This window comes from Macrobrachium nipponense, chromosome 41 (assembly GCF_015104395.2).
Source record: "Macrobrachium nipponense isolate FS-2020 chromosome 41, ASM1510439v2, whole genome shotgun sequence".
NCBI lineage: Eukaryota > Metazoa > Arthropoda > Malacostraca > Decapoda > Palaemonidae > Macrobrachium > Macrobrachium nipponense.
In genome coordinates, this window is record NC_061102.1 from 13,468,267 (window position 1) to 13,492,716 (window position 24,450).

The 24,450-nt window shown below is 33.7% G+C and overlaps 1 protein-coding gene across 1 annotated transcript in view; it reads right to left on the reverse strand.

The window, feature by feature from the left end:
• Nucleotides 1-24,450, reverse strand: part of LOC135212523 (low-density lipoprotein receptor-related protein 2-like) — a 569,062-nt gene that overhangs the window by 58,566 nt on the left and 486,046 nt on the right. The window contains exons 16-41 of the mRNA XM_064246044.1: nucleotides 23,026-24,071; nucleotides 21,863-21,996; nucleotides 21,049-21,226; nucleotides 20,558-20,747; nucleotides 20,128-20,330; nucleotides 19,802-19,986; nucleotides 19,023-19,233; nucleotides 18,244-18,432; nucleotides 16,287-16,410; nucleotides 15,870-16,054; nucleotides 15,477-15,730; nucleotides 15,194-15,368; nucleotides 12,393-12,489; nucleotides 11,681-11,809; nucleotides 11,327-11,551; nucleotides 10,192-10,510; nucleotides 9,880-10,054; nucleotides 8,538-8,762; nucleotides 7,775-8,316; nucleotides 6,254-6,464; nucleotides 5,150-5,410; nucleotides 3,315-3,498; nucleotides 3,010-3,191; nucleotides 2,188-2,408; nucleotides 1,787-2,010; nucleotides 929-1,140 (exon numbers count right to left, since the gene is read on the reverse strand). Coding sequence (XP_064102114.1) covers nucleotides 929-1,140; nucleotides 1,787-2,010; nucleotides 2,188-2,408; nucleotides 3,010-3,191; nucleotides 3,315-3,498; nucleotides 5,150-5,410; nucleotides 6,254-6,464; nucleotides 7,775-8,316; nucleotides 8,538-8,762; nucleotides 9,880-10,054; nucleotides 10,192-10,510; nucleotides 11,327-11,551; nucleotides 11,681-11,809; nucleotides 12,393-12,489; nucleotides 15,194-15,368; nucleotides 15,477-15,730; nucleotides 15,870-16,054; nucleotides 16,287-16,410; nucleotides 18,244-18,432; nucleotides 19,023-19,233; nucleotides 19,802-19,986; nucleotides 20,128-20,330; nucleotides 20,558-20,747; nucleotides 21,049-21,226; nucleotides 21,863-21,996; nucleotides 23,026-24,071 — 6,281 coding nt within the window. The remainder of the gene's footprint in view (nucleotides 1-928; nucleotides 1,141-1,786; nucleotides 2,011-2,187; nucleotides 2,409-3,009; nucleotides 3,192-3,314; nucleotides 3,499-5,149; nucleotides 5,411-6,253; nucleotides 6,465-7,774; nucleotides 8,317-8,537; nucleotides 8,763-9,879; nucleotides 10,055-10,191; nucleotides 10,511-11,326; nucleotides 11,552-11,680; nucleotides 11,810-12,392; nucleotides 12,490-15,193; nucleotides 15,369-15,476; nucleotides 15,731-15,869; nucleotides 16,055-16,286; nucleotides 16,411-18,243; nucleotides 18,433-19,022; nucleotides 19,234-19,801; nucleotides 19,987-20,127; nucleotides 20,331-20,557; nucleotides 20,748-21,048; nucleotides 21,227-21,862; nucleotides 21,997-23,025; nucleotides 24,072-24,450) is intronic.

Below are 24,450 nucleotides of genomic sequence, written 5' to 3' on the forward strand. Positions count from 1 at the left end.
ACATCACTAAAAGTGGAGTTGGCAACTACATGAAAAGACCACCAAGGGCAAAAAAAAAAGCATACCACAAAACATGAATTTGACACTGTTGAAGCATGCTTCTTTCTCATAAAGAAAATGTATGTGTATTTGCTGTATTATGCTAGCTAGCTTTTTTAAAATCAAGTTCTGTATATATATGGCAGTGGTCACAAGTAGCACTAAATAAACTGTTTTACATTAAATATTCTTTATAAAATAATGGTTAAACCTATGAGTAATCAACCATACTTTCAGAATAGGAAACGCAAAGAATATTTATCCAATAGTACTACATCACTGTCTAAAGGTTGAAAATTGATGTATTCAGTGACATAAAAATAAGGTTAAATGTCCATATACAATATGGAATTCAATAGAATAAAGAATTTAAGCTAAAGGCCAAGTGCTGGGACCAATTAGGTTATTCAACACTGAAACGGAAACTGACAGTGAAGAGATTTTGAATGGTTTAAAAGGAGGAAAACCTGGTAGTTAACACTATAAAACCATTGCTAACCCTTACAGGATGGGCTAAATATATAATAAGCACACTCCCAGACCAAGCCAAATTAAAAGTTTGGCCAATTTAAGGAAAACACATCAATGGAAAGTGGAAAATATGCAAATGTACAGGGTTTAAGAAAAAACTCCGAATAAGAGCTGTAATCTTTCCTACTGGGTGTCCCAAAATAGTGTAGTAGATGTGTCATCCTCTCATCAGTTGCCAGCTCTTTTACTTGAATTTCACTTTAATATTATGACATATCTAGGTGCAATACACAATACGTAATAATATCATTACACAAAATCACAGAATACACAAAAACAAACACTTAACTTTGCTACTGACTGCCCATAAGAAATTTAAAAAAACTAGAAACAGCTTTAAAAATGTACAATACTGTACCTTGCTAATACAACGTCTGTTTTGACACTGAAATTCGTTTTCAGCACAGGCAGTAGGTTTAGGGCAATTTAACATAGTGGAATTTTCATCAGCTCCATCTACACAGTCTGGATCACCATCACAGACCCATTTCCTTGGGATACACATTGCACGTCCCCACTGCTTGTTTTCATTGCAAGTGAATTCAGTATCTCCATCACACTTCCGATTATCTGTTGAATTGGCAAAACCAAAATTAAGCATGTGTATGTCTAATTACCATGACATAAATATTAATTATAATTCCAAATTATTTTAATGCTGCATGAATACATACTTTTTCTAATCTGTAATGGTAATGTCCAAATACGTAGCTTCATTAGCCAAGAGTTAAACCATTTATTAAACTCAAAGAAATACCAAATTATTTTCTAACATGATCATTCCCACCACTATAAGGAGCCAAATTCATCAGTCATATGTCATTCATTATGAAGTTAAGCTGAAGTAACTGGAAAAAATCAACTGGAAGAAATGGGTGGATGGCACTAACTGAAACAGTTTAGTAATCTATAAACATTAAATTTAGTTTCGAATTTGTGTCCGTAAAACAAAGAAAATGGTTAATTTAAATAATAATGAAGCAAATTGATAAAAGCCACCAGCAACCAAAGAAAACCTCACTTGTCTGGTTTTGCTTTAAGCTGACTGTTGAGATCATTGAGGCCTTGCAACATTTCTTTCCAGAGCCTGTGAAAGGACTGCATTTTAAGGACTGACTGGATAATCTCCAGGGTCTGAAAAATGTAACTTGTAAAAAGACCTTAAATGTTGAAATATAGTAGGTATAGTACTTCAATTAATGTTTAAAATACTTACTGCACTTATGACGATCATCCTCATCTGATCCATCTAAACAGTCATTATCACCATCACACAAGTAAATTTTAGGTACACAATTGCCATTGTCACACGTAAAAAGATCCCCGAAACAAGTGCGACCTTCTTGCTCACAGTATTCCTCTGGTTCATCTGCTCCATCTCCACAATCATCATCTCCATCACAATGCCATGTGCCTGGGATACAGCGGTGATTGGGACACCTTGTGAAAAAAAATTGTCATTAGAGTTATTTGTAAAGGAAAAATTTTATAAAAATTAAAAAATCCATAGAACAATTTCCAAGTTGCATTATTTTATGCAGAGGAACTATACATATGCACACACACACAGAAAAATAAACCAAGGACTAGACTGGAGACTTTAAAAGTCTAAATTACCTAAAACTGTTGGGAGGACAAGATCGTTCAGAGCAGTGAAGTTTATTTTCATCTGAATTGTCTCCACAATCATTATCTCCATCACAGAGCCAGTAGGGTTCAACACAGATTGTTGTATTTTCACATTTCAGGTGATTTGCTGGGCAAGTAACTTCAGGACAACGGTCACTAGCTTCATCTGAAGTGTGTTTATCTTTGCAGTCATTCACACCATTACAAACCTATGAGGAAAACAATGCAAAATAGATTATTTTGCCCAAGTTGTGATACAAAATTCAGTTGAAATCTTGAAGGTCATCCAATGAGGAAATAGTTATAATATCTAAAGAAAAAAATGTTTTTCAGCAAATATTCATCCAGATATCTCCAAATTACACTACTTTGAATAAAAACTCCACAAATAAAATATACTACATATGACCATCAGTTCTAATTCCTCCCGTTCTTAAAGATAAAAAAACTGATGGTAAGGCAATTTACCAGAGTAGTGCTCCTTTAATGGGCAATCCAGTTCTACTACCAGGATGCCAGTTTTGTAAATAATATTCATTTTTAATTTACTTCTACCTTTTATTTTGAGGCATCTTTGAGTGCAGTTCCTATTTATATTACTAAATTAACAGTTAATGCTACACCTGCCTGTGTTTTTATACCTGTAAAGTTTCTCTACCACTTAAATTCTTTTTTGTTCTTGCTTTTAATAATCTCTGGAGTAATCATTGAAGGTAAAAAATTAGAATCAGCAGTCAGGTTACACTACTTAAAATTATAATGAAACTTTTTTTTTTTAACAATACGTATTAGCAAAGAAAAACACTTTACCTGCGACTCTGGGATACAACGATGGTTAGCACAAGTAAATTCCCCATCAGCGCACGGAGGATATTCACATTCTTCTTCATCTGAACGATCACCACAATCATCCTCATGATCACACTTCCATGTTGCAAAAATGCAACGCCCATTCTTGCATCGGAACTCACTTGGACTGCAGGTATGGTAAGCTAGAAGTACAAGTGGTTTTGAGAAAATTACAATTCATTATTTAAATTTCTAGTGAAATAAATGATCATGTTCATGTAATGTATGAATGAATAGCTATAAACTGTATATAAAAATGTACTTACTGCAATAATTTTTGTCCTCATCAGATTTATCTCCACAATCATCTGAGCCATCACAGGCCCATAATCGAGAAATACACTTTCCATTGGCACAGAAAAATTTGTTAGGTTCACAGCTGTAATTCTGTGGTACACACATCTTATTTTCATTCACTAATTTCAGTGTAGTATTGCATCTACATTCAACCTGAAAGAAAAGATTGAAGAGGAACAACATTAAATCATGGGCAATATTGCTAAAATCAAATTCTGAAAACTAGGAATTGTACTATACCTTGTCACATCAAAAAGTTGCAATTTGAACTCAGATTTGCAAGTTAATCTAGACATTCTCATATAAAATGTTGGTGGGAATAGGATGATGAAATACCCTCTTCTCATGCAAAATTAAAACAAATTACAGGATATCAAGACTGAACTGATGAAAGAACAGCATTTGGGACTGAATGTGAACGACATAGAGATGTTCGTAAGAGATGATATTACCTGATAACTAAAATGGAAAGATAAAGACTCTTGGGAGAAAATGACACTGAGGAACAAAGCTAAAAAAAGGTAAGGGAACAGATTTTTGTTTTGTTAATAACAGATACACAGTGATTGTCTTTAAAATATCTTCTGTTCTTCCAAAGATGATATCACAACATTACATCAGTGAGATAGGAAAGATCCTTGGCGGATCTCACCTTATGGAGGCCATACTGAAAGGAGAGACCTAATTTCAAGATGACTGCAAAATTGGGAGTTATATAAATACTGAATACTTCAACAATACTTGATCATAAAGCAACAGACCAGTGGTTTGGTGTACTAGAGCAGTCTCATTTTTTGGGGTTAGTTTGAATAAGTAACGCTTGTTATCATGAGAATGGTATCTAAATGAATCAATAACAAGACAAAAATGCAAGCATGCAAAGGCCAGTTTCTGTGGAAGTAAAGAAATGAGCTGAGGCATTAAGAATTCAACCTGACACTCATAGATTCTAATGCACAGTTTTAAAGAGTTCTGAAATTTAATCTAACACCATGTAACCTAAAGATTGAGGGGATAACCGGGCCTTAACAAGTCCTTGCCTGCTATCCCTGATAACTACCAGAGGTGCCAATGTCACCTCATGTCACCTGTACTGACCACAAACCTCTCATTAATATATGACTTACTTCCACTATAACCTCATTGACCCCAATTCTCCACAATGGAAGAATAGGTTTTAAATTTTAAATTGCCTTTGTCATAAAATACACACATGATTTCCTTTTATATATTAAATTACTAGAATCCTAAAATTATGCATTTCCCCCCATGACACCGAACCATGTGGTGAAATGAAATTTTTCATACTCTAGTTGCAGAGACCTTCATTTCATAAATGATATGAATAACTTTTTAAGTATTCTCATTTTAGAAAAAATTTTAAAACCTTAAAGTGTACCTTACCATTTCACTATATATCAAAATGCCTACTACATACTGGGTTTACATCCAAGGGCCAAATGACGCAGAAAGGTTATGCAACATTCACAATATAATAAAAATACCATTACCAAACTGAAATATGAAATGAAAGAATACTAACTTCATCATTTAATCATGACGTAAATGCTAATGATATAGCAAAAGCTTTTCTAAATCATGTACATCCAAGCTTTCATAAAAAAAAATATAGTATCAGTATTTGAAGCTTTGAGAAACAGTAGCATTAAAATTTTAGCACTGTGTGTTTTGCTACAGATGGATTTGGGTACCCCAATAACTTAATAGGTTAAGGATGTGATAATAATGGTATGAAATCTCTAGTAAGGTTACATACACAGAAATAAAATCGATAAATACTCACTTTATTATCTGTGCTTGGGATGCAGAACTGAGCACAACCACCGTTATTGATATCACATGGCTTGATGTTGCACTTCTGGCGTTCATCTGAGAATACATGAATGTCTCTCGGGGATTCTTCCAGTCTCCTTACCATCTCAATTACATTGGCACCAGTGTACTTCTCTGCTCTGAATACTCCTCGAAGTTGCAGGTCAGTCCAGTAAATAAAATGTTTATGTACTGTTATCGCAAAAGGATAAATTGTTGCAGTAATGAGAACCTGAGGAAAGAAGTTGAAATACTTCAATGATATAACTGGTTAAAGCCTACATTGTCTTTTCAGTACTTTATTTACTATGGTTGTAATAGTACAAGATAACTTTATGTCTCAAAATGTAAAAATATAAATTGCAGACTTCAGAATTATGTACTTTATATAATCATCTAGAGTCTTGCAACCATCATCTAGTAATTTAATTACAAACATAACTGATTTGTACTTTGCATTCACTTAAATCTCCCAATACAATCAACTTCCCTTGCAAAGCACAAATACAGTTCTTGGTTCTGGAATAAGATATCAAACTCGGCTCACTCCCAAATTTTATGTACATAGACCAGATCTTCACAAAACAATTTATCAATTTACTTTGCCTTTCCTAGAGCCTTTTCATAGAGATGTAAAAACATTTTCATACAATGGTAGAGTATAAATGATTAATGGTAAAATTAGCAATAAAACCAGTGATTTCTGGCTCAAAAACAAAGGGATTTACTGCCTCACATCATGGACATTAGCCAAAGAAGAGCCTTTATGAGGGTCAGAGATCTGGATAAACTAATCCTTTATAATAATAATGGGCCCTCTGCACTTCATATTTCTAAATACTTTCCTGAGAGAACTATTTAAAAATAATATGAATACTATAAGGGAGATGGAATCTCTCTAATTATCTATAGTTAAAAATAAACAGACTACTAATTATCTTCTCTATTAATTTCCATAAATGTCATTTAAAAAAAACTGAATAAAGAAATTTAAGGATGTGAAAAAAAAAAAAAAAAAATTCACAAATCTTGGTAGGATATTCCAATGAAAGCCATGTAATAAGTTTTTACTAACCTGTCTATTAGTTCCATTAAGGTAAGCTCTTTCAATTTTTTCTTTAACAGCATCAGTCCAGTAAAGCATTTCATCATCATAATCAATGGCTAGACCACTTGGCTGTGATAACTCATCACCTACAATTACTTCCCTGAAGGATCCAGCCATAGTGGCCCGATAAATCTTTCCTGAAGTTCCAAACCTTCCCCAGTCTGTATAGTACATGTGCCTACAATAAAAGAAAAAAAAATGTTAAAAAATCTGAATTTAGAATACACATGACTATTATAAAGCTGCCAACATACTGAATACTAAAATGCACCTGAAAAAACAATTAGTACTATATATACAAATCATAGTGATGGTTATTGTTGTAACAAGGTGTTTACCAGTCTCTTGATTTCATTGTGCAAGACAAGTCATGAAAATTCCCAGTACTTAAGAACTACTGAAAATTAAAGGACTAAATAGCCAAGCAGCACTACAAAAAGTGGTTAGCAGCAATGAGAAAATGTTCTTATGACAAAAAAAAAAATTTCTAGACCAATAATTCTAAATTAATCCTAAAAGGCACAGGCATAATGCTTTCCAGAACATCAGTCCTATGCCTTTCAGTGAGAAAGAAAAGTCGAGTCTAATCTAGAGTGCCTCTCTGAACCAACAGGTATGAATTAACCAATAACCCTGTTTTTCATGGAGACTGTACATGAAACAGAGAGATGAACAAGTAAGGGAGGAAGGCACTCATTACATGATATAAGTAATTATATGAAATGCACAAAATTCTGCCGTATATATAGGCATTGTTAAATATATTTTTGATATCTGTAATGGGAGAAATGGTTTTACCTCTCCGTTGCTGTTATAGATTTGGCAGATATGCACAGATTAAACACATGTGGAGAGGACACAAACAGCCCCGCCGGAAAGCTCATTTCATTCTGGTATGACTATACTGGTATGTTATACATTTCAACAAAAATGTTGAAACACTCCACTTTATTCTTAATTTGTACGTAATCTGTTTTTTCTTTCACATAGTTCTCAATTCATGTACTCGTCCCTCTTCTTTAAAACACTCAATGGCTCAGCTGATTTTAATACAGACACTATCCAAACTCTTCAAACCAACATCTTGCTACTTCAACACTACTTGTGTCACATTCCAAACATTAATCAACCCTACTGTAATCCAAAACTTTGTTTGAATGTTCATTCCACTGTCTATCACCTACATTTGTCTCTGTGCTCTTATTAATTATCAATAATCAATCCCACTTTATCAATTTCTATGATGTAATCTTAAAGATATCTCCAAAATCAAACCATACAACTTATCTGTGAACTGACTTGCATAAAATGCATTTTAGTGATAGATCACCATACAACTTATCTGTGAATTGACTTATACATAAACAAACCATTTTTTTGATAAAATCCAACATTTCACCATGTTTTGAAAGTGAAATAATTCTCTTACACCATGTTTTGAAAGTGAAATAATTCTCTTATGAGCATGCATTAACTTTTAAGACTTACCCCCTGCATGGATCCAATACTATTGCTCTGGGCCGCTCCACCTGAATAATCATAACAATATTTTCACCATTACTGTCCATGGCATATATGCTGTTGTTTGCAGAATCAGTCCAATAAATTTTCTTGGAAGTCCAGTCATATGCTACTCCTTCAGGATTTATTCCTTTTTCAAGAATAGGCGTAATGCTTTCCATACTTGGAGTTGATGAGGGCACTTTAGCAATTTTTGTGTCTGGTCGTATTTGTGTAAACACAAGCTGCTTGTCTTTATAATCAAAATCAATACCAACTACGTTAGTTAACCCTTCCACCGTGTCAAAAGGCACTGTGTTACTCCTCACAGTGAGAGATAAGCTTCGAATTTCTGTTCTTGTTGCATAGACCAGAAATTCTTTTGAATCCTCACAACTTCTCTTGTCCTGTGCAAGAACACCTGAAGCACATTCACACCGATACCTTGGAAGGCTTGGCTCCTCACTAGGGAATGAGAAGCATAGTTGAGCGCATCCACCATTGCCTAACCGAGTACATGGTGTATCAACCTGAATGAGAAAAAGATCATTCTAAACTGCAAGACCAAAACTGTTTCATAACCAATGAAAAAAGTAAATGAAAGTTAAAAAATAGGAGTACATGTGCAGTTACATACAACTAGGTAATATTCAAATGACATGGTTAATAAGGTTCTTTTCTGTAAGAAATATTGCAATACACTTATTGATCTAAGTCCTGAATGGCAGATGATATAATACAATATCCATACCTTTGACGGCTGATTACTGATATCAAATATGGCAATATCCCGAAGGTTTTCCATATTAGTCTTGAATATTTCAGGTTGTGTTGTGTTCCCAGGATATTTAGAAGCGCGGAAAATGGTCGCTAAATTTCTGTCTATCCAGTAAATATTCTCATTGGAAAGAGCTAGACCCAAAGGATTTGGCAGCTGTCGACGAATTAGCTGTCTATTTCCTCCATTGAATGTTACCTGGAAAAATCATATAAAAAAATATAGTTCTTGAAAAGAAAACCTGCTCATTTACTTACCACATCATTACATATAATCTTGCTTTAAAAACTCATGTTTCACAACCAACCCACTACTAATATTGACTGAATCTCAATTTATATGTAGAGAAAATGAACTGCCAAATTACCAAAATGACAATTTTAAATCAATTTGTATTTTTCATTAATAACAAATCTGTGGTCTTAATGTAAAGGAAAAATTTTCTAGTGCCTACTGGAGTCCGGTTAAAAGAAGTACAGGATTTTGGTGACTACAAGAGCTAGCCAAGATGGCGGAAGAGAGGAGGGCATAGCCGACATGCCTTAACCTATCCCAGCTAAAATGCGTCAGTTTCTCTTTGACTGCCTTCATAGCAGGTTGTGCTGTTGTCCTCTCTGCCATGAAGCAGTTGTTTTTAACCCTTCCTTCCCACACTACTCCCTAGCGTTCTGGTTTTTTACATTTCTTTTCTATGTGTTGTGTTGTGTTCTGAGTGATACTGTGCTTTTTGTGTTTTTTACTCTGAGCACGCAAACCCACAAATCATCTAAGCTTCCCAAGACTCAAAGAAAATGCCCTGGGGTTGGTAAACACAATCGCTCTCGTCTTTTGCCTGCTTGGATTTAGATCTCCATTCTACTTGTAGCAGTTGTAGATCTAACAACTGTAGTGTACAGTAAGTAACCCATGTTCAGTGTGTGTTGTATTAGTCTTTTGAGCAATGGAAGAATTTTTGGTAGGAAGAGGAGATATTAGAGGAAATCAGCGATGCCATCTTGGGAAGGCTTTGTCTCCAATGGCAGCATCTATTCCTTCTTGTTCTTAATCTCTTTTACCAAAATCTCTTCTTGTTGCTTCTTCCCTGGACGATTTTACTCCCTTAGAAGATTTGATTGGGGGATAGGGAGATCTAGTAACCAAACTTCATTAATTTATGATAAAAGGTATCTCCGCATTATATCTCTTCTAACAAATAATGGCAATAAAGATATCGATAATACTCAATATGTTGCTATATTTTCAATTTAAACATTAATAGAGTTTTATTAAATAATGAAGTACTTAAGTAGCTGGTACACCTGCATATTTTACTAACCTTGCCAATAGAATCTAGGAAAGAATCCACCCAGTATACATCATGCGTAAACATATCAATTGTAATGTCACGTGGTGTGCTGACATCCGCAGTTACAATTGGTTCCCACTTTGAGCCATCCAGTAATGACCTACCAATCATTGGGAACTGGCCATAGTCAATCCAGTACAGATACCTGGAATATAAAAATTGAAAATTTTCAGTACAACTTGTAATAACATGTAAGAATACTGTATTGTTTTCAAAGCACCATTACAAAAATTTAGCTATAAAATTTTGTTTTAAAAGTAATAAAGACCTATGTACCCTTACCTCTTGATAGGATTTACAGCTAACTCACGTGGTGAATCTTTGGTTAAACTCTTTAGAACCATTCTGTTGGTGCCATCTAACCATGAGACCTCAACATACGTTTCATGAGGAAAAATATTTGTGAAGTACAAATTATTTGCAATCCAATCCACTGCTATGCCACGGATGCCATTAGAGCCTATACCATCAACTATAACACCTTCAAGCTCTGAACCATTTGGTCTACTTCTATAAATACCATTTTTGCCACCTTGGTTAAATTCAATCCAATAAATGTAGTTCTTGGAATAATGATAATCTACATGTAGAACATTATGACCTGTGGAATGGAAAAGAAAAGAAACATATAAAATAGATACTCCTACTTAAAAATTTACCTAACAAACTAATACTACATGCAATATTTATTCTAAAAATCAAGAGAGCCAAAAGTGACCAAATAATTATCTATTAAATGTTATCTTCCTTAAACCGAGTTTTACCTTCACATACAATTAAAAAATATGGTAAGTGGACACTAAATTTTAAAACTCCAACTAAGTATGGCCAAAAGCATCACAACAATCAAATGGCCAGAACATACACATAAACTTGTAAATAAATGCCTGCATGTGATGACCACTCAATCAGATAAAGTCCCGTCAAACATTTTACCTCAAGTTAGAAGGCTAATTACTTACAGTACAATTTTTTGCAAGTACAATTTTCCATATAAATTCTTATTATAGAATAGTACATAAAATTTAGGCCAAAGGCCGAGCACTGGGACCTATGAGGTCATTCAGCACTGTAACTGAAATTGACAGTAAAACATTTTTAAAGGGGTAATAGGAGGAAAACCTCGCAGCTGTACTATGAATCAATTGTAAGGAGAGGGTGGAAAGTACAAAGAAAGAGATTACGAACAGAGGTACAGAAATAGGAATGAAAGGGGTTGCAGCTAGGGGCTGAAGGGATGCTGTAAAGAGGCTCAAGCAATGCCCACATTGCACAGCACGAGGTGCAGGACAAAAAGTGTCTTATTATACTCCTTCAAAGTATGATTATGTGAAGCAAAATCGGCTCTCTGAAATTATGCCTTAGTATTCATTCATAATTTAAGCAAGTTACAATAAATTATAAAAGATATACATACCTGGACCAGCAATGGGAGACATTGCCTCTCCTGCACCATCTAAACTGTACCCTCTAACAATTTCTAGCTGTGACACAATAGCAAACTTTTCATAAGGTTTGCAAGCTTTCTCTCCATCAGGCTTGTACCCAGTTGTACATCTACAAGATCGCTGTTTATTAGACTTCGGAATACATATGTGCTCACATCCTCCATTGCCCACCTTACAAGGACTACCAGGAGAAGCTGAAATAATAAAAAATATACTGCTAAATAAATCAAAATACGAAATGGAACTGGAAATAGTTACAGAAAAGAATGAGACATTTTATGAATATAAATGACAACTTCTATTAGACTGCATCCATGTTTTACCTGGTCGTTTCTCAAACACTTTCAGAGCTTTGAGATCAGCTTCATTTTCCATTAAAGTTTCAGGTTTGTTACCGTCTGGAAGCTCAACTCGTTCCACCTTTTCGTAGACAGAATCCAGGTAATATAATTCTGAAAAGATAACAACTATGAATCTTCTTGAAATTTAAATTATCCTGACATTATGTATTCATGATGTTCTTGTGCATATTTCTCAAGCATAGTAAAACTATAAATAAATAATTACAAATAAATTACGAAATAAATATGTAACACTATGCCACTTCTTTAAACCTACCATAAAAATTAAAGTGTGATCAATGTAAAAGCTAGGTTTTTGTACTGAACTGAATAGGATTTAGGTCTAAGGCCAAGTACTGGGACCTTTGAGGTCATTCACAGGTTGAAAACCCCACTGTTGCTCTATGAAATAATTGTTAGGGGAGGGTGAATGGCAAGATGAAAGAGAGATAATATGAACGGAGGTACAGCAAATGGAACAAAATGAATTGCAGCTAGGGGCCAAAGGCATCCTGCAAAGAACCTTACGTAATGCCTACAGTTCACTGCATGAAGTGCAATGACGGCACTAACCCCCCTCCCCTTCAGGATGATTTTAAAATCAAAATTCTATATTCTATATTCATAGCAAATCAGATTACATAATAAAATTTTGAACACAAACAATAAAAATGAAATCTCACTAATTACTTACTTCCTTCATAAACGGCTAAGGACCTGGGTTTTGATATGTGGTTCTCACTGCTCAAAAGTGTCCTGACATTGTTACCATTTACATCACTAGTCATAATCTGTTGAAAAGGATACAAAACAAAACAAAATTTCAGATAAATGTTTTGGTATTTTTGTAAATATGGATCTGATAGCACCCCTCTGCCACAAAGGAAAACCACCACTAAAGTTTCCAAAAAAGGTGAGGAACTCAGAATTAGTGAACTGTATAATATGAAAATTAATTCTTCCTTCTCCGAGCCAAGTCTTGAAGTCAATCCTATTTGATACAGGAAAATCTGATAATGGGTAAAAATAAACCATAACAGTATGCAAAAACTGTATGGAACTTAATGGTTGTTGAATTACTTTATTATAAATAACATTGATATGTACCAATGAACTCCTTTTCTTTTCACACAAATTATTCCCTATTGACCTACTAACAGAAGCTTGCAACCATGAAGTACTAATGATTATCAGCAATGTGAAATGCACAAAATTTATTTAATTCAGGAATTACTTTATACAGTACCATATAATTACTTTAAAATGCTCTTATCACAAGATAGTGTTATGAACTTAGCATTAGATTAACTTCTACAAAGATAGTATTACTTGAAAGACAAATGTTCCTTATCTAAGGGTATACATATGCAAAAAAGAAAGGCTTTTGATTTAAAAGCAGATGCAATTACAGATGTATTATGCAAAAAAAATGAAAAGCTTTCACTGAATAATGTTAATATACGTATTCAACAAGAATATGATATAGTGCCAGGACAGTTTAAAAGGATCAGCTTCTGGACTCCCTGATCAAGTATGTAATAGTACCAAATCAAGATGAGAATGCCATGTACTTTACAGGTATTGGCTTACAAGAAGAATCTGAAATAAATGATGGTATTCATCAAGGATAAAGACACAGTCCCCCCTAGTGTTTTTTATGGTGAGGAAAGTTACAAGAAGTGTAATGCAAATTCCTGGGAACTATTTCACATAAATGACCTTGTTAATAACAGACTCACAGAAAGAGTTCTTGAAAATATTTAAACTACGGAAAATGGAATGGAGAAAAGACTGTAAATTAGCATATCAACATGCTTTCAAGAACTGAACTAAAGCAAAGAAAAAAGTACAACTGAAAAGTATCTATGCAAATGCTGTGTAAGAAGTGTAGGGATGAACTCTGTGCTAAACATTGTATCAAATTTACCAGAATAAGGTCACTAGGTAGACAAATAACAGCAAAATAAAAATGGAGCAAGGTGTTTTCATTGTTTAAAATGTATACGAAAAGCTAAAATTCAAGACAGATTGGACAATCGTGTTGTGGTGTACAGTCACAGCAAGTTAGAGGAAGAACATTTATGTTAGCATGATTTTCCAAATTATGAAGCTGATACTGAGTTGACAGCAAGAAAATGGGAGCAGCAACATTGCAGGTTGTGTGGAAAAAAAAGACTCCTGGACTACTGGTGAAATAAGAGTATGCCATAAGCAAATAAAGGCAAAAATCTCGGAATCTATATAATGTCTCTACTTCTTATCCCATACAGGATGTTCTTTGTTACTGCATTACTTTCTGCCATATACTTTTCATTTAGTATTCCATTTATTCTCATTCTCATTTAGCTGTCCAATTCCTTTAACTTTACCTTGAAACATATCTAATAACCATTTACAAACATACCTTCTATAAAAGCCCAATGAGTCCATCAATATGACTCGTATACCTTCGTAAAATATCTTATTTTATATTTAAAAAAAACAGCTGAATGGAGGCATTCTTATGATTCCTGATTTTTAAAAAAACTAGATTTTTGGCCTGAGAATATCCTACAAAAATAAGGAAATTGCTGAGAGATGTGGTTTCCACTAGGTTAAAAACAGTTTGTGATCCCAAGTAATTAGATGGTATCTACATGAGAAGAGGAGCAAGAAGCAGTTATTAAAAATAGTAATATACATATATAAACAGCAGGATAGAGATCGACTGAAAGGCCTAGAAAATAATTGAGAAATGCCATTTTGTACAGAACTGGACAAACTATGTAAACAAATTATAAATGTCTCTCCATAAACACCAAAGCAACAGTAATAAGTATATTAACACACAAAATCTACACGAAATGTTAAAAAGTATTACATTTACCAAGTGAAGAAAATGTAGGTTAAGGAAAAAAATTCTTCATAAAACCATCACATCAAACAAAAAGTATAATGCATGTGGTAAGCTTCAAGATCAATGGTCTTGCACAAATCTGTATTCAGACAATTAAAAATAACAAAATGGGTCTACAGTTAAGATGGTAACTATAAATGATTATCACCTTACATAACATTTCAAAAAGAAGTTAATTACCTCTGCTTTCCCAGTTTCATCTGACTGCATGGAGAACAATTGAAAATTGCTTTAAATGAAGTCTTCACTTAATCCTTTAATGTCTATTTCTGAGTTAATTTTATAAGAATGTACAATGCACTTATAAGGCTTTCTTATTACAAAAGGATTCTATACACTGAAAGGTTAAATTTGTGCTGCTTCTGGAACAGGAGCCAGGTGCTGACATATGGCCAGCCCAATCAAAATCAACTCTCATAAATTATTAAATACTAAAAGGTTTTGTTCAAAATCTAACTTTTCTCAATATACAACATTCAGAGTTATGACATTAAATTCTTGCATACTTCAGTTTGAATTCAAAATTTTATTGGACCATGCCTTTAATTAAAAAATAAATTTCTAATATTGTGTACAAAACCAGGTAACCATCAACTCACCTGAGCTTCATTACTTGTTGACCAATACAGTTGTTGAGCAATGATATCAATAGTAATGTGTTCTGGCCGAAGATTTGTAAAGTTATACAGAACTTCTGGATTTGATCCATCCATTCCTACTTTCCCTATTTTCGGTTGAACTCCAACACCACCATCATCTAACCAATACAGGAAACTGAAAAACAGAAAATAGTAGTAATTTCACTAAGAGGTATAAATATCCAGTAATTATAGCAATCTTCAATTTATTAATCAAATAAAAAATAATCATCTATTAATTTACCCATTAACAGGATCAAGACACATTGACTTAGGCCTTCCAACACCAGTGCTGTTGCCATTATTGTCAAGGATAACACTCTGGTACTTGTTCCTTCCATCTAGCTTCAGGACTTCAATATTGTTTGCCACACGATTCCCAATGTACATGTTACCACCAATCCAATCCCAAGCCATTGTATAAGGTGATCCAACAATGCCAAGGTCAAAATATGTAGTCTTGTTACCCCCACCAATATCCATAGTATAGATGGTACCCTAGAAAGTTAAAAATTAAGATAAAATGCCTGAATAAAACAGCTTTTGAATGTCTTTCAAAGTTAACATCAGATTTAATCCTCTTAATATTAACAAATCACTTAGTTTCAACTTTTTTTGGACACATCATACTACTTACATTTTCACTATCTTTAGTAATTGATTCAATCCAAAATATTCTGTTAGTCTGACTATCATAATCAAGCTGCAGTCCATTTTCAACACCAACAATTGGGGTAAGAAATCCAGCACTTCCTTTTTCATCCTCCATTTTCAAATCAACAATTTGAGCACCCTTCATTACCATTAGGAATGCAGATTCATCTGTAAAATGAAGATTTCTTTAAGTGCATATGTTCCCTTTGCTAACCACCCCCTTAATTCTCCATATTTTCATTCAATAAAGCTTCAATAGTATGTATGTTCTACGTGTGTATATCTATTTCCAAGATACTGGACAAAAAAATTCAACACCCAGAAATACAAAAGAAACTGAGAAATTACAAGCATTTATGAAATATATGTTAAATATAAAAGAAACTGTGGACAAACATACCCAGATTACATTTCCCGTCTTGCTCTTTGTATCCAGGGCGACACAAGCATGTGTATCCAGAGGGTTGCTTCAAGAGACACATGTGTTGGCAAGGATTTGAAATGCAAGGATTTTCTTCTATAGGCTGTTGATGAATAATAAAGTTAGTACAAGGACTGCAAGTATAAACAAAGTTTAGGACTAATAAATAAACTATACCTTGGTGTACCAAGATAAGGCACTACAAAACTGAATATTATACCCTATTACTTAAGTTGCCTTGATTCAGATTCTGCATAAAAAGAATTAATTTCTAAATACAAATTGTCCCTGACTTAATGACCAACTAAGTTGTTACATACATCAATAACTAAAAACAAAACCTGCAAAAAAAAAAAGAAAATTAAAGAAATATCAATATTTAATTTAAATAATTAAATATAGATAGGCAGACATAAGAATTATAAGAAAATATACACAAATATACAAGTGTAATATTGGAGATTTTTTCTAAATTATTATTTTTTTTAGATACACAAAAATTTCTATTAAAATTGGATTACCTTCAGCACAAACAGATGCAATCATTGAAGCTTGTTAAAGATAGGTACCTTATGCAGCAAGTATTAGGAGAGTTCCAGCCATCTTTAAGTTGTGGAAGTTCATTTATTCTATTGACTACAGGTACAAATGTGGTGATGGTTAGGGGTGAGAAGTTTTTGTATTACTTCAAAGCTTTTATATCTAGACAAAATTCAAGTTTCTGTACAAGAAAAACTGGAGTTCTTCCTTCATCATGTCTGGGGACTTGTTCTTTAGGTGGGAGGTACTGTCTCAATGTTGTGTAGCACTAGCAGAAGCAGACTGAGCATGAGAATTCAGTCTACAAGCAAAATAGATCATCAAGCTGGAATGTCACCTTGCTGGTTACATAAGTGAGCATTGGTAGGCTGACCAAGTGAACCACCTATACAGTTGAGCATTACAAACAGAAAGCCTAATAGGGACTTGTGCCTAAGTTTAGTATGTTTGAATGACCCCAAACACTAAAACAGTATCTAGGAACCAGTATCTTTCACCAGGAGGCTGACCTTACAGGGAATACATGTTTGGTGTAAACCTGATGTATATGTGTTTTCTTTCATACTAAGTCTGAAGAAGTTTTATTGAAATGAAAGCAATAAATCCAATCAAGATATGCATTTGTTTCACAGCATACACAATGGTAATCAGTCCTCATTCTTGTAATTCCTGTTTGATTTTCAGGACCATAAATTTGTTTGAAATTCATGGAAATATAATTTTTACTTTAATTAACATAATTTCATTTAATAAGCTTCAAGATTTTGGCCTAATCCAGGGTTGCTGATTTTTTTTTAGATAATTTTTTTTTTTAAATCAGTGATTTATTTGATCTTTTTATTTATTTGATTTTTTATTTGTTTTTTTATCCTTCTTTTCCTCTAAATGTATTTTATGACTGAATTACTATTGATTTATCTTTTAGGTTTCCAGTTCTGGCCTAAAGTATAAAAATAAATAAGATGCAGCAGAGTTATGCTTAAGTTTTTATTAACCTCCAACCCATATTTTCAATTTTTTTGCTTTCAAATAAAAAAATTTAAAAAATCTTGATTTTTTACAAGAAAAAATCAATAATTTAATCACTTGATTAAATCACTTTTATTTAATCATTGCCAACCCTGGCCTAATCTGGATCAGGCTTGTCACTAAATAACTAATTCTTAATATACTACCATTAATCTATTATGTCATAATGTTAGCAGATAAAAGAACAATTTGGCTAAAAGCCCTGCAATTGTTTTGGACTTTCCCCACAAAAAAATGAACTAGGTTTACAGTACTCTCCAATTCAATATGGATTCTAAAAATTTTATATTTGAATACAGAAAAATGCATAAAAACAATTAATACTAGATCATGCAATGTACTTGTACTGTACAAAGCAAACACTTACCTGAAGAACTCTATGGTGTACATGAATGCTAAGAGGCTGAGACACTAGATGTGAAACAACGGACTCATTATTGCCATGATACTTGTGAACTGAAAGCACTCTGTTTAGCTGTCGATCAGTCCAGTATACATAATCCTCAAATATTGACAATGAGTGAGGATGTAGAAGGTAATGGCTCTGCGATAAAACCTGTAAAACAGAATGAAATCTTTCTTAAGACACCAATAATATGCATTTTCCCAAAATTAATAATTTTTAAAATTTACTATGTTTACAGCTTGTGTACTTTATTATCACAGCTGATGTTATCATTTTCTAACTTAAGGGCCTTTCTCATATCTTCTTCTTCTTCCCAGCTTTATCCCTATTCGGGGTCGCTGTTTTTAATTAGCCTCTTCCATCTACCTCTGTCCTGTGTTATTTCCTCCTGTACTCCCTTCTCCCTCATATATGGCACTATAATATATCCTAACCTCATTTTTCTGATTAGAACTCTTATTTATTTGCTTTTTTATCCTTCAAGATAGACTTCCATGTTTTAAGGCAGGCACATATAAAAGTATTTTCTTGCCTCTTTTGCCATTCATAATATCAAAACCAAAGAAAATTACAAGTGTCAAGTTCGAAACTTTTGGAAAAGATTAAACACTTATCACTTTACAATGCCACTAGCAAATAAATGCAACTATTATTTACTATACTTTTTAGATCTTTAATACTTGACATTAATAAAACAATATCAGTATACAAAACTAACATTAAATATACAGTTCTCTTACTTGTTGTCTACCAGTTCCATCATAATTGCAGAAGTCAATGTAATCGAGCTTTGAATCTGCAAAATAAATCCTTTTTGTAGGAATATCTAATGTTAATCCATTTGGCCAGAAAATCTTGGTATTGATTATGACAGATCTTGTCTTGCCATCCAGACTTGAGCGTTCAATCCTTGGGTTTTCGCCCCAGTCTGTCCAGAACAACCATCGTCCACTGAAATAAAAAAATTGGATGATGGGGTTAGCCATGTAGGTCACATACGAGGCACAGTACTCACAGAACTTCCTAAATTTGTAATATGCATAAACCTAACCTTCTATGGATGCTTCTCAATACTATTTATGAATCCATATTATTTATTATAATATATATAAAGTAATGTTTTGTAGTTTACCTATTCCACGGAGATCAGCAACGTGGAAAGAGACCAGAGTAAGATAAGAATTATAAAAGAAAAAATTAAATTCACCTGGAGGATGAAGAGATGCTACATAGACCCTTTATTAACATACAGTATACAGCATGCCATGCAAAATTCACTATAAAAGAAACTCCTCTAGTGTCAAAATAGGAAAAATATGAAATTTCAATAAAAGATACATTTTTCATACAAAACCCATTAGTAATTGTAATTAGCCAATCTCATAACACAAAATTAAAAATTATAAGCTATGGAGTATTTGTATAACAATTACAGACTGCATGACACTAGAGTCAAAATATGAATAGAATACAGAAAATGAGAGTTCTTATCATGAATAAAATAGCTCTTAAAATTTACCCTCTCAATGGGTCCACAGCTAGGCCCCTTGGTTGCGATATATTCTTGTTGATGAGAATCATGCGGCCAGAACCATCTCGTTTTGCAACTTCTAGTGCCTTTAATCGAGAATCAACCCAGTAAATGTTGCCTGTAATCCAGTCATAGGCCAGTCCTTCAACAAGATCCAGTCCATTTCCAATCAACTGCAAAGGAAGATTTACTATAGTAATTATGCTCACTTACTTCTAATCCTTTTACTGCTCATAACTATGAAGTTAATTTCTAAGAATACGGTATGGATATTGAAAACAAAAAGAAACAAAGCATATAATTTTACAACTTACCACTTCTGCTTGGCCTCCCTTCTCCAACTTAACAATCTGCTTCACTTTCATATCAGACCAAAACAGTGTTCCATTCTTCATATCTGAAGCTGTTGCTACAACATTTTCTACTACAACTGGAACTCTCTCTAAATTGCGTTGATGCAAGTCAGATATCAAAATACTTCTTCTGTTACTTATCACCAAGAAGGCTTCAGTGTGATCTGAAATTAAAAGTTATACCAAGTATGGCAACATTATGCTTTGGCAACACTTTAAGAAAATACTGTATTCTTTCTTTTGCACAAATGATCCAATTCATATACTACTGTAGTGTCTTTAATAGACAACTGAAGGAAATTGTTAATTGCATATTACATAATGCAGTAATGTAGGTAAAAATTTGTATCAGTTGTACAATTTCACAAATTAAATAAAAAAAAAAACTTACTTATTGCCTTGCAGGTTGCTTTGTTAGCATCTAGTAAGTAGCCCTCATTGCATGAACATTCATATGATCCTTTAAAATTACTACAACCCTGAGAACATATGCCTGGTGGGTTACATTCGTCGATGTCTTCACATTCTGTTTCACTTCCCTCTTTCAGCTGTTCTCCCTTTTTACATGTACATTCTCGACCCTGACAAAACAAATGTTGGGTACATCAATCAATCAATGTCAAATATTGGACTAACAGCTCTCTGGCTTATATTGGCAAGGTATAAAAAACATTAATGATATGGTATTAACTAGTCAGAAAAACTAAAACTTAAATAAATTCACGCTTCAAGATTGCAAAGTTTTAAGAAGTTTTATTGTGAATATTCAACTTAACATCATACATCTATATATTTTACTTTTCTTTAAAAAAAATGGAGAATTATTCACACAATCTAGACTAGATTATTAAAATTAGAATAATTAATCGCAACTACACTTACATTTGGAGTCTGCATACAAGACACAGAACATTCAACACCGGCAGAGCTACAGTCATCTTCCGTGCATCCAAGGCCTTCATCAGAGCCATTGGGACAATCCTTGACATTATCACAAACTTTAGTTTTATTAATGCAAGTGTCCTCTACTCCTTCGCACTGCCACATATCAGAACCACATCTGTAAATCATGGGTAATTATAACACTAACTACATACATGTCCAATTCTGATATCTACAAATAAAATTATTTTCATAACCCATTACAATACTCAAGGCACCCAACATAAAACTTCTGAAGGAAGGTGGGAAGTGTCTTGCAGCAGGGAAGTACTTGTGCATTAAGTGGTAAATTGAGCAGTTACATATTGAAAATAGTAAATCTGAGTTTCATTCTTATTTTGTCTGTTTGCAAGAATTGATGCCTGTATATTCAAGAGTTCTGCTTGTATTTTGTTCATTTTCTCCCTTTTTAATCTTTTCCTTATATCTATTTTTTACACTGATTAGTAAATTTCATGAATTCCTTATGATTCTCTGATGGTAACAGCATCATCTTCAGTTGGTAAGCCCAAATAATTTGTGGGCATTTTCTCTTTTCATTGATGGAAGTTTTCATTCAGTCTTGTTTATAATCTTACATTGTGTCCAGTGTCTAAGATTTATTTTTCAATCTATCACTGTAGCAATCAAAGGCAATGATAAAAGTAACATGAAAAGCCTCAAAATATTGAAAAGAAAATTGATTTTCATATTTTCATCTTAGTTGATCTACTTCTTCAGTAAATAAATTATGATAAAAAGAGCAAGTATTTACCTAAAGGCTTTCTTCCCACAATCAGCATTGTTTTCATCAGAACTATCACCACAATCATTTTCACCATCACAAATCCAAGAATGGAAGATGCAGCGAGAATTGTTGCAACGGAAGTAATTAGCACCACATGTAACCTGAAAATAAAAACAAATAAATTTCTGACTGGCAAAATAAACACAATCTAAACAAATAATATATGTAGAATTAAAGTTGTTACACAAAATGATCCTGAGAGAACCTGATATAATGCAAAAGCCAACAAAGGGATGAAGAAAGACGGAAAAAAAGTGGGAGGGTCAAAGTATGACAATGCTATGAATATACTGGAGAAGGAACTAAAGGCTCAGAAAATTGTCAAAACGGATAACTTGTCAGTCTGACTTCATTCTATACAGGTCAGCCACAGCAATTGACAAACATCATCCCTTAAATTTTTACTGTTTATCATAACAATAAAGGAAGCTACAAAGAAGTCCAGAGAGGCCACTGGAAGCTCTTATAAGCAGTCGATCAAGCATTAACATCAGAATCTGAGGAAGAGGCTGCAGAAATGTTTAAACTTTACTGGATGGATACACTCATATGGAGAAATTAGGTGGGAAAGAGGTTCCTTTACTTCAATAGCCCATAAATTTACTAACGGCAACTTTTAGACTTGAGCTCGCCAATTTTAGGTGTCTCATGATTCCGTTGTGTACTACTACTTGACTTCAAGGGGGCATGTAGTGCCTTTCTCTCTCACATGATGTCTTTTGATATATTTGCTCATAAATCTACCTGGGGTTGCTGTTGGTTTTAGTTCTTATCTTTTATGATAGTGTGTCAGTTATAATTGTAACTTTACAAGGAAAAGTGCAAAAAAAGTGAAAAAGTTGGTCAGAAATGCAGTCAGTATGGAATAAGCAGGACAAAGACCTATAGGAAGGCTGATAAATTATGGAAAATGTATATAAGTAGACCTAAACCAGACAGGAATAAAGACAGAATATGCACAAAGAGGAAGAGAGAGAAGATAACTTATTTAAATTCTAATCCAATAAAGAGGAAAAGCCGAGTATTATAATATTTGATAGCAATTATATAATAAAACCATGGTTACATAACAAAGATTCATTTCCAAGCAAAAATCTCTTAAATATTAACTGTGCTTTAATAATACCAACCTCTCCACAAGTATCAGGCTCATCAGAGGAGTCTTCACAATCAGCAGTTCCATCACATTTCCAACTTTTTGGAATACATATGCCTGAGAGTTCACATCTAAACTGATTTTCTTCATTACATTGATGTGGTCCAATTGTGGGGCAGCCATATTCATCAGAGGAGTCATCACAATCAGGAATTCCATCACATTTGTAAGACTCATGTATACACTGCTTTTGATTATTACATTTAAATTGGGCTGCTGTACAAGCAATTGGAGGACACCCTTCCTCATCCTTGTTATCATAACAGTCATTATCATCATCACATACCCAAGCCTGTGGAATACAAGCCCCTGTACTGGGGCATGTGAACTGGTAGTAGGAACAAGTTTTATTGGCACAGAAGTCTCCTTCATCTGAACTATCACCACAATCATTCTCCGAGTCACATTTCCAATTCATCGGTATACATCTACCATTATCACACTGGAAATATGAAGCTTCACAGGTAATATTCAAACAGCCCGTTTCATCGGAAAAGTCTCCACAGTCATTATCTGAGTCACATTTAAAAGTGTTGGGAATGCAACGTCCTGACTGACACTGAAATTCGTCTTCACGACAAGTAACTTTAGTGCAGTTCTGTTCCTCATCTGAGTTATCAAGGCAATCATCATCTCCATCACAGACCCAAGTTTTCTGAATACATCTTCCATTGGAGCATGTGAAATCCCATGGGGCACATGAAGGATCCATGGGCTTAGCCTCCGGATCTACTTCACAAGTCTTTTCATCTGAAGAACGTAACCTCTCTCCTACAGGGCATCCACATTTAGCTACTAAGGAACTGTCATTGCCAGGAACTGGGAAGCAAAATTTTTCACAAGGATTTGCACCATTGCATGGATGATGTTCTTCAATAACCTGTGCTCTTCTGCTGTAGATTCTAATACCATATAAACGATTACTCTCAGCCACTTGGGCAACAATTTTTTCTTGGGAACCATCAGTTTTATTCATTTTCAATATGGCATCACGACGCCAATCTGTCACATACAGCCAATCTGAAAATGAAAGGTACAAAACTTAGGATAGAAAACTATTACCTTCACCTTAGTAAATGTTCCTAACAAAATTTACTTTTAGTAGTATATAGTACTATTAAGATCCTTGAATGCTCCTTTTTGATGAAAAATTTTAATTTTCTAATTGTTTGTACAACTTCTATTGCCTAATGCATGAATCCATTAATGAACAAACAACTCCTTTTGCTGCTGTGCAGTGTAGTCAAGAAAAATCTAACTTCAATTTCTAAATACTATTTTATTTATGACTCCATTCATAAATAATTAAAGTGATGATGAATAGCACAACTAAATCTCATTCTAATATCAATATTAGGCAGTTTAAACCATATAAGAAAGTTGAAATACGTCATTCTTT